This window comes from Girardinichthys multiradiatus, chromosome 17, assembly GCF_021462225.1.
Source record: "Girardinichthys multiradiatus isolate DD_20200921_A chromosome 17, DD_fGirMul_XY1, whole genome shotgun sequence".
Lineage (NCBI taxonomy): Eukaryota > Metazoa > Chordata > Actinopteri > Cyprinodontiformes > Goodeidae > Girardinichthys > Girardinichthys multiradiatus.
The window spans coordinates 7,899,962-7,910,889 of NC_061809.1; the positions used below are offsets into that span (position 1 = coordinate 7,899,962).

At 43.0% G+C, this 10,928-nt stretch overlaps 1 protein-coding gene across 1 annotated transcript; it reads left to right on the forward strand.

The window, feature by feature from the left end:
* Positions 1 to 1,421: 1,421 nt before the first annotated feature.
* Positions 1,422 to 10,097, forward strand: e2f7 (E2F transcription factor 7). The gene is made up of 13 exons (XM_047390059.1): positions 1,422 to 1,597; positions 2,791 to 2,892; positions 3,715 to 4,023; positions 4,156 to 4,315; positions 4,398 to 4,637; positions 4,846 to 5,001; positions 5,101 to 5,244; positions 5,900 to 6,058; positions 6,143 to 6,227; positions 7,153 to 7,486; positions 7,615 to 7,783; positions 7,944 to 8,335; positions 8,673 to 10,097. Exons 2-13 carry the CDS (start codon positions 2,800 to 2,802, stop codon positions 8,826 to 8,828), a joined length of 2,397 nt encoding a protein of 798 aa, XP_047246015.1. The 5' UTR covers positions 1,422 to 1,597; positions 2,791 to 2,799; the 3' UTR covers positions 8,829 to 10,097.
* Positions 10,098 to 10,928: the final 831 nt, after the last annotated feature.

Here is a 10,928-nt window from a genome sequence, read left to right on the forward strand (position 1 = left end):
CTTAATTACCGTACACTCTTTTCAGGTAGATTCAGAACTCCAAACACATGTACAGACATAATTCAGAACAGCGCCCCCAGCTGTGGAAATGCTGCAGTGACATAAACACGGACAACACAGACTGGACCAAGGATGACATAGCTGACATTTATCTTATCTGATTTTCTTTAGCAGGGACGGGTAAACTGATCATGTATTGTGAAGATAGATGGAGAAGAATACAGGACAGTTCTACTAGAACTTTATATAATTTTTTAGAGAACATTTTGAAAACGATGTATCCCAGGGGTTTTGTTTTTCTCCATCCGTAGCCATAGTCCATTGGCTCGAATTTGAAAAGCGTTTGGCGTCACGTTTTGTGTTTTAAGGGGTTATTATGCAAACCTCAGAGGCTCGCCCCTAGACAATAAGTTTGCATGTAGGGCGGGACTTGTGTGTGCCAGAATCACTGCTCTTTTTCCCACTGCAACTTTTCGCGCTACGGTCCATGTAGTTGCAGCGCCAAGCATGTAAACCCCCACCTGGCTTCCATCTGTCTTTGGGTTTCAGGCCTAATTAAATGTACCCGCAGAGACAAAGGCCTTGTTGATTAGTTAAAGTTGTTATCAGTGGCTTTTGTAAGCTATGCGTCTCTGTGGGAGCTGGAAATAAACAGCGGTACAACCCAAAACTTTATAGGCAGACGATCAAAGATCGCTGATTTAGACGATGACTTACTCTTCTCAAAACCCTGCCCTCCTAATGGTGTGTTTTCAAAAATATAGTCCTATTTGTTTGCCAGATAGATGCGCCTGCCATGACTCCGATTAATAAATATTAGAGCTTCTTTCTTTCTTTCTTTATGTTGTCATCCCCTGTTACAGAAAAGCATTACCACATCATGGTGCTGTGTTTCAAGAAGGTGGTGCTCCGGGAAACATGCATTTTTGGACTGTGGGAGGAAGCCAGAGTAAAACATGCAAACTCCATCCAGAAGAGCCCGGGCTAGGGTTCCAACTTAAGACCGTCTTGCTACAAGACAACAGTCCTAACAACTGCATAAGTTTTTCTTTTGGAATTAAATTACTGAAATAAGTTTGGTTTTCGATGATAATTCTAGTTCACTCAAGAAACAACTTTAAATAGGCTGTGTGTTCGGTATCGCCGGAAATCCCATTTATACTACTGTCGTAAACCGTAAGTTAGCAGTGGGGTCGTGCGAAAAGTTGTACAGAGTGAGACCTCGCTTTGTTCCAAAGCTATCCTGAAATCAGCGCGCCGGCTGCCCCGCCAGCAAATACAGGGGCGTGGTCGTCGTGCTGTTGATTGGCCAGAGCTCGGTGACGAAACTAACCAACGCGGTTTGCGATTGGCTGTAGGAATCCAGCTGCCTCAGAGCGCCAGAAAACAAGCTTGAGCGGGTGATGCTGAAGTCCCTCCAGGACAGAACACGGTGTCCGCTCACTGGATGACACACAGGACGTACCTAAGCGGTGAGGAGTTGCCCGCTAATTTTAAAGAGGGAAAGAAGTGGCTATGTTTGGCTGAAGCAACCAGCGCGGTGACAAGACTGTGAACCACATCGTAATATTTCATTCATTTCGACGGCCACAAAAGGGTGAATAATTTCGCTTCTCTGCCATTTGTTTCCTACTGTGTCATGGTATGCTGCTCTGCTGACCTAGTACCCTCCGCCAAGTAGCCGATTAAAGTAATTTTGATTTCTGTAAGTATCAGCCAGTCTCAAATAATATATTCACTGGGAGCTCATCCAGTCTAAGTAATTTTGATAAATTTATGCAAACTGACCCTTTTCTGGCTGACAACGTTAGCGGTATAAGCTACGTTTAAGTTTGAATGAAACTTTGATTTATTGCAGTGTAATAATACATATAGTTTACATCTTTTAAGATAGGTTATAACCCAGCAGATCAAGTTTAAAAAACCTTAATAAAGAAGCGAACTAGCTTGAAGTTAGCCTGCTAGTTACCAGATGTTTGCGCCAAATCTGAACGTCTGGTCTGACTTTAAAGATACTCTTCCGCGGTGGGTTTTCTTTTCACTAACCAATGTATACTGACTTAAACATATGGGTAACAATGTATGGATCCCCATTGTAGGATTTCCAAAAATACATAGTTCAGCAAAGCCCACAGAAATGCTACTTCTGGTTTATGTGCAGTTGGGTTGATGACATCACAAGAGCGACAAATCAGCTGGAATTATGGGGTTTTCTCTTTGTACTTGGAGGTTGGATTTGCTCATTATTGTGTTGCTGCCTGCCAAATTTGAGATTTATTGCATAAGGAGGCTCAGTGACCCTCTGAAGTCAGAAATCAGACTGAGAAAGCCAAATGTTTCTGAACCTGAGTTCTCTGTCCTGCTACCCATATGAAATATAGAGAAAAGTTGCTGGTATAATCCAGGGATGGATGATATTGATGTAAAATTATCATAAAAGGTATATATTTTTTCTAACTCATCTCTTAGCTCAACATCGGTCACTGCTTTCAGTCCACCAATAACATGAAGTAGGGAAACTACCACTAAACGGTGCACAATAGTTTCATTCTAACATATTTTCAAATATGTTACATTCTATTGAAAAACTGTTCGGTTAACAATCCAAGCCATACCTTCGATTTCGGGGTTTTTTAACATCAATATGATTTTATTTGGATTAATCATAATTATTATTTCGATTAATCATAATTTTACTGCAAAAATATCAAAAACAAATAGAAACTCTGTTATGGACATGTTGCATAGGTAATAAACTCTTTTTTTACTTTTTCACTTCCTTTTTTACAGGTTTCCTAAATGGAGGTTGAATGCCTGGCACTGAAAGACCTCACAAGTCTGGAGAAAAGTTTCTCAGTGGAGACTAAGGAAGATGGGAGCCAAGGTGAAAAGGTGGGCTTCGATATGCTTTTTAATGTTGTATGGCAGCACATCTATCTAAGGAAGTCCAGCCAATTGCATCGAGTCCGTTAGTTTGACTCATAAATCAAAAAAGATTTTCCAAAAATTATATCAGTCTAGATTTCAGTTTACACAAACACACAAAAAATTCTTCCAAAAAGTTATATAAAAATACAAAAGTATTGTGTAGAAAAGTAAATACACCCCATTATATCTTGTACAATCAACTTTAACAGCAAAGCTGTAAAAAACACTTGGCCAAACCTTAGCTGTTGGACAGATGGCCTCACATTTGACATTAGAATACTTTGGTATGTAGAGGAGTTTATATTTAACCTAATGGGTACAAGGTGCCCAGGTCCTGTGGTTGCAGAAAAGGCCCAATCATAACCCCTCTACCACCGTGCTTGACATCTGCTATGGACAACCATCTGTACTTTGTTCTCAGAGTGTTGTTACAGAGGCTTTGTAGTTTATTCAGATGCAACATGCTGCCATATTCTGTTTTTTTCTCATTGTACTGTCAGCATAAATCGACAAAAATGAATAAGGTACTGTGAGGATGGTCAATGTACCTCTAAAATGTGTTTGATTAACAATGCATGGTTACTACCTTCCCTTTTAAGTACTACAGAAGCAACAAGAGTGTACTTTAAGTTTCTCACTCGCTGATTTTAGAGGCTTTATCTTTTCATAAACTATAATAGTTGACTCTGTTGTGCTTTTACATTTGAGCTTAAATGTGCATCATTATGACCTGAACTTCTACTCAAATCAGTATTACTCATTCTAACCATTCTTTCTCCATCACAGGAAAATGTGTGCATAGAACGGAGAAAAACCACCCCGCTGAAAACGACAGAGTCCAGCGCTTCTGTTTTCCTCATGAGCAGGAAGAGCTCAACCTCCGAGCTGCCCCACATCACTCCCGTCAAGCGTACGGTCCTGGCCGAACCGTGGTCACCCACATCCAACCTGAAGGTGCTCATCAGCGCTGCCAGCCCAGACATCAGAGACAGAGAGATGAAGAAGGTGCTGTTCAGACCTATAGAGAATGACAAAGTTAAGGCGGCGGGCTCAGAACCTCTGGTGGAGGACGCAGAGGTGGAAGACTCTGCTCAGGTATGTGAACCCTGTAAAGCTTGGTGGTTTGTTAAGACGTTATGAATTGTATTTTATTTTTCTTACAAATATGCCTAATCAAATGTGCTACGAAGCATTTGTGGGTTCTTATTTTTTTCTTCCCTTTCTTAGTTTGAAGGGGCTTTTGATGAGGAAGATGCGGAGAAGAAGCCGAGCAGGAAGGAGAAGAGCCTGGGTCTCCTTTGCCAGAAGTTCCTGGCCCTTTACCCTGATTACCCACCAGCCCACAGCCCCATATGGATCTCACTGGATGAGGTCGCAACTAATTTAGGTAGATACAAGAAAAACATCACAGGAGCAGCTTTACCCTTACAACCCTGGGTTAACTTAACAAATTCTGTTATTGCTGCCAGGAGTGGAGCGCCGACGGATCTACGACATCGTCAACGTGCTGGAGTCTCTGACGGTCGTGGGCCGGATAGCCAAGAACAGCTACATCTGGTATGGCCGACAGCGTCTGTGGACCACGCTGGAGGAGCTGCAGCAGAAGGGCCGGGAGCAGGGTTATCACCTTCAGATGGATCTGCCCGCCAAGGCCAGGAGGACCGGGCAGGGCCAGGAGGAAGATGGAGGAGAGGGAGACTCAGGCAATGGTAAAAAATCCCAGAAAATGATCTCTTATCCATAGCAGGTCATTTTAGATAATTGGAGGTGCACCGATCAGGCTTGTTCTGGCCAAAACCAATTTCTGGTTTTCTGTAAAGTCTGACCTGACTATTTGGGAGTTCAATAAATACAACTTTTTGTTTCTTCTCTAATAGTCAAGTAGCCTTGGTAAACTTCGACATGCTTGTTTTGCAGCTGGGGGCAACAGAAAGGATAAATCTCTGCGCATCATGAGCCAGAAGTTTGTCATGCTTTTCCTGGTGTCCAAAACTCAAACCGTTACCCTGGACGCGGCAGCGAAAGTGCTCATCGAGGAGAGCCGGGACTCCTCGAGCCACAGCAAGTACAAAAGTAAGAAAGCCAGCAGAGCTATGATGCATCATGCTGTTTTAGCCCCAAGTTCGAATATAGTGCAGTCATGTTTTGTTTTAACCCATTTTATGTCTTTAGCTAAGGTGCGGCGTCTGTATGACATCGCCAACGTGCTGACCAGCCTGGAACTCATCAGGAAGGTTCACGTGAGAGAGGAGAGAGCCAGGAAGCCGGCCTTCAAGTGGCTGGGCCCTGTCAAATTTAGCAGCTCTGGAAACATGGGTAAGAATCCAAGACGGGTTCATACACACCTGTCTAACCTTTTCTGCAAGTTGTTTTTTTTTTATGTATAAATTGACTAAAGGAACTGCAGTGCTCTAAACGTTTAATTTAAATTGGAGAGCACTACCTCATGTATAGTTAAAACGAGTTTGTATTGTTTCACGTGTATTCAGTGTTTCTGAACTAATAAGATTGTGACCTGAGAACACCTGACAGTGTCAGTTATTTTTTTTACAAATCGTAATCGGCAGGTCGGTCTTTTTAAAGATTGGTGATTGGTCAGAAAACTGCAATCGGTACACCCCTAGTTTAAATACAAAATCAGAAAATATAGGAGTTGTAAGAAGCGTCTAGAAAAGGAGAGCCAGACTAGAGTTGGAAAACAGAATCACAATACAGCAAAGTTGCTCTATTTGTCATTTTGAGCCTTCAGCCTCTGTCGTGGAACACGATGGAATCAGAAATGTAGAGTTAGGATAACGATCTACAGTCTACAGGGAATACACACAGAGGCTACTGTTTCAGGAATGCTAGCTGTGCTAATTGCTAACATAAGATGCTGAAGCTAGTATGAGATATGAATCACATAACTTGTCAAACAAAACTTAACGAAACCTTTACTTGAACCTCAGTTCTGTAACATGGTTTCCTATAGAAAACACCTTGGATGTCGCACAAGGGGAGGCTGCAGTAAATGAGGACTTCAGGAGAGCAAAGATGGCACGTCATTCCTCCTTCAGCATCACACCTACTACAGTCAGTGTGCAGCGGCAGATCAGCTCCGCACCCAGCAGCCCACGCCATCACCTAACAGGTAAGAATCGCATGTGGATGTTAACTTTGACTGTTTTGAATAGTTCAGAACAGGCAATGAAACTTCCTGTTCTGCACACCGCAGGCTTCCAGAATCAGTGTTTGGATTACACAAGGAAGACTATGAGCAATGGCCCGGTGTGTCAGCTGCAGCGTGGAGGCAGCACTGAGTGAGTTCGTACTAAAACACACACTCTACCCGCTTATACACTTGTCTTAGTTGTACAGTTCCTTGCAATTGAATTCATAACTTCTTCGCATTCTGTCACGTTACAGCCACAGAGTTCAGTATTTTATTGAGATTCTATGTGATGGATTGGCAGAAAATAATGAAATGGACGTTTTTTTATATATTTTATAAAATTCTTAAAAATGTGGAGAGCATTTGAATCCAGCACCCCTAAGTCAATATTTTGGAGAACCATCCTTTGCTGCAGATAGAGCTGCAAGTCTTTGGGATTATTTTTTTGCCTGTTTTTCAAATCTAAAAACCGACATTTTGGTCCATTCTGCTTTTCACAAGAGCTCAAGCTCAGTCTAACTGGAGAGAGCATCTGCAAATAAGGATTTTTAAGTCTTGCCACAAATTCTCAATTGAATTCAGGTCTGATTTTGACTAGGCCATTCTAACACATGATATTGATTTGAATTGATCCATTCCATTGTAGGTCTGGCTGTATGTTCAGGTTTGCTGTCCTCCGGGAGGTGAACCTCTAAGTAAGGTTTTTGCAGCCTCTAAGAGGCTTCCTTCCAGGATCGCCCTGTGTTCTGCTCCACCCATCTCCCACGTCAACTCTAACCAGCTTCCCCATCTGTGCTGGAGAAAGGCTCCCACACAACAGTAGAGATGGTAGAGCCCTCTGGCACATAGCCTTCTGCATTCAGGCAAAAATGTGTGGTTTCTACCGTTTTCCACGTTTGCTATGTCCTTCCACTTTCCATTTTTGCACTAGTTTGTGTTGGTCTGTCAGGTAAAAGCGTGTGGTTGTATTGAGAAATAGTTCAAGGGGTTTAAATGGTTTCGGAAGGCCATTGTATTTAATTTTTTTATATATTCCTAAAATATTCTAACCTTGTCTTGTTTCTGTTTGGCAGTCGCCTCAGCGTGTCGCTGTATGCCCAGCTCTCACATAGCAGCACCAGCTCTCTGCCCCCGACCTCCACCCACCCCACCGTTCTAGCGGCACAGCCCCACCCCGAGCATCTCCTCATCCCTTCCCCCCACTGCTTGGCCTACCTGCCCAGCCTCTCCCAGCCCTCCGTTGTCATGCTGTACAAGGCGCCAGAGCAGCAAGAATGGGCGCCTGCAGGTCAGAGGTCAGCTAAGACGGAGTCTGAGGAGGAGGGGAAGCGGAGTTGGGAGGAAAATGAACAGGAGGAGGCTGTGGTGACAAAGAAGAGCAAATCTGGTTTGGAGAAGTCAGAAAAGGTGAGGGGGTGTTTTGTGATGTCGTGGTTAAATCCTAAAAACCTCTCTGAAAAAGCTGTTGTTTATCGCCCTTTGAATCTGTAAACACGGTGGAAGGGTCGCTCTAAACCTCTGTTCTTTCTGTGCAGATTGGAGCTCAGTCTCAAACAGAAGCCCCAGTGAGCTCATTAGAGATGGCCAACACTACTGCCTCATCATGCCTCTCCGGCCAGCAGGGGGCCACAGAGAGTCACACTGGCAACAGCATCTGGGATCACACACAGCCATCACACTACCTCTATGTCCCCAACAGTGCAGGTATGAGCTTTAGGAATCCCAGCAAATATAACCAAAAGATACCCCAGCTTTGCAGCTATAAAGGAAACTGACACGAGCATTACAAATATAAAAAGAACTTGTAAAAATAAATCAAAAAAATGAAGGCGACCTGCTTTTCTTCCTCTTCTGTCTTATTCAGGATTAAACAACTTTAACTTCCTGATCCCAGCTGGACAGCCACCAGCCAGCCTGTCACTCCATCCAAGTGGTGTGCCCACCATGGCTCTACCATACGTCCTGGTGCCCTCTGCAATGCTCTCCCACTACCCCCTAGTGGCTGGCAGTGTACAGCAGCAAGCTTCTGATAATCCCACCAGCTTGGGTTTCAGTCTGCCTGCCATGATGTCACCGGCCACCTTTATAGTGGGGACGACGCCTCATAGTGTAGGGGAGGCATCAGAAATTAGCGGGCGGCATCTTCCATCACCAGCCACTCCCGAACAGGGCAGACCAAACGTGTCAGCAGCAGGGACGCCACGCTCCCCTTCAGGGCCCAGACAGAACGTCAGCATTAACACATCAGAATCTTCGGTAAGAATCAGCCTTCAGCCTCTCTTTCTAGTCGTTTGTAGCCTGTAACAGAATTTCTTCCAGGACCTATCCTGGATTTATGTCCTTCCATCTTTAAATTAACTTATCCCATATTATGATGCTGCCACCGCCATTTGTCACCATGGTAATGGTGTGTTCAGGGTGATGTCCACTGTTAGTTTTCTGCATTTTGCTTGTAGGCCAAAAAGTTCCGTTTGGGTCTCATCTGACCAGAGGACTTGCTTCCAGCTGTTAGAGTGAACTAAAACAAAGAGTCACACAAGCGAATAGGAGCAGCACTTCCTAAACTCATCTTTTCTCTGCTGTCTCTTCACAGACTCCACATACTCCTAAGGAAACCACAGCTTCCTCTTCCAAAGCCTTCTTCCAGACCCCAGGAACTCTGGGAAGTGTAGCGAGCGCTGTGCCAGCTGCTAGAAAAAGGGGCTCAGCACAGAGGAGACTGGACATCGGCCACTCTGCAGCTCCATGAACGGATGAAAGCTTGCACTTAACGAGCCACTATAATATGGCGAAACATTACTGAAAGCTTTTGGTGCTCGAATGTCCTGGAAAAAAAAGGGAGAAGAAATGTTTGAACAAAAAAGACTGATGTTTATTTTTTTAACTGTGTATCACTTTGAAGATGTTGATGTTGGCAGATCAAATGTGCCTCATGGTTAGATTCCAGGACATTTCACAGGAAATTACTCAATCAATATTGCCAATGTACTAGGGCCCTCTTGTGGTGGGGGTTGGTAACTGCGCTATTTGTTTTTTATTTGAATTTCAGCCTTAATTTTCCCTCCCAGACATGATCAAGCTACCTAATTTCTCTTATTGTATGTATTAAAGCCCAATTACTATTTATACTTTAGCTAATATATGTTGATTACAGGAACTGTAATGGGACATTTAGCTTTCTTGTAGTACTAAACATTTACATATAATATGCATCTAACTGAGATTTTTAGCTTTAGTTGGCCCCCTTTGTATTTTGTTACATGAAGAAGGTGTAATAGGAAATCTGCTCTCGGTTAGTAGTAGGAACGTCTTTCCCAGACGTTTCTGTGAAGAGGGGAAAAAATCACTAAAGCCTTAAATGTTTACAGCCTTTAAGTATCTGAACTGTTGATTTTCCTCTTCAGGAGGATAATGTTACTTTATTTTTTATTTCCGGTGTTTAAGGGTAAAACTCAAAAGCCCAGCACTGATACTAAGGACTAAATGTGACAATGCTGTCAGGTACTTGAATACTAGTACTAAATGGAATATATTTATATCAGAGTACTGTAAAATATATACAGGGAAATGGATCTTACGTGTTTTTATCTTTTTAGCATTGTTCTCATATATCCTGCAACATCAGAGATACCTGTGTCAGGTGTGATCTGCCTTCCGGTGCACAGCTGGAATTAAAATGTCACCTTTAAACACTTCTTCTCAAGTTGATCTGGAGAAAGATCCTGCTATCAGACAACCCAACAGAAATCTTAGTGCTTCGTACCAGATTTATTCAGATGTTAACAAAGCCACGCCAAAGGCTGAACAGTGGGTGTGTAGTTCTCCGTTTACAGGTTTATGTCAGTTATTAGCATTTCTACTTCGCCATTTAAAGTGTTCAGGTGCAGAATCTGGGTTTCTCTCTCTGTTGCTTCTCTTTCACTGTAGCTCTGCTCTGTGTTTTTCTGGGCCCGTATGGGTTTTCTTCAATGGGTTTCACAAAATTTCATTTTAATAAAATACATGATTTTCTTTTAAACACTGTGTTGTGTGTGTGTGTTTTAGTTCTAATAAACCATCAACCAACAAATGGCTATTAACGCTTTTATCAGCAGACTTACTACTGAATTTATCTGTGGAGGTGTTTATTGCACCGTTACATAAAGGTTACCTAAAAATATAGATGGCCTTTTCTGGCATATATAAGGTTTGGACAAATACACCACATTTAGTATTTTATATTACATGGTGGACTGGCGATTCCCAAACTGGCTTTAGCTCTGGACTTTGACTGGGCCATTCTAACGCATCAATGTGATCAAAATCATTCCATTTTTGCCCAGGGTCGCTGTCCTGCTGAAGTCTCTAGTCTTTGTTTTTTTAAGGGGTTGTCTTCCAGGATAGTCCTATATTCTGTTCCATTCATCTTCCACGTCAATTCTGAGTGGCTTGCCTGTCCCTGCTGAAGGACAGGATCCCCAGAGTATAGCACTGCCACCCCCATGTATAATGTTGAGTGTTTGTCTTCCCCTACCCATTGGGTTTTGCATTAAGGCCAAAAAGTTTAACTCTGTGTCATCTGACCAGAAAATCTTCTGCCATGTGTCCCCTAACTGGCTTATAGTGAACTATAAACAGGACGTCTTGTGTTTTTTCCAAAAATGGTTTACTTCCTACTCTTACATAAAGGCAAGATGTGTGGAGTGCAATATTAAAAGTTGTCCTGGCAGCAGATTCTCCCACCTGAGCTGTGGATCTCTGCAACTCCTCCAGATTTACCCTGGGACCCTAGGCTGCTTTGATGTTTAATGCTGTCTTTGCTCAGCCTGGTTTTGGGCAGTTGAGATGGACGGTCACATCTTTGTAGGTT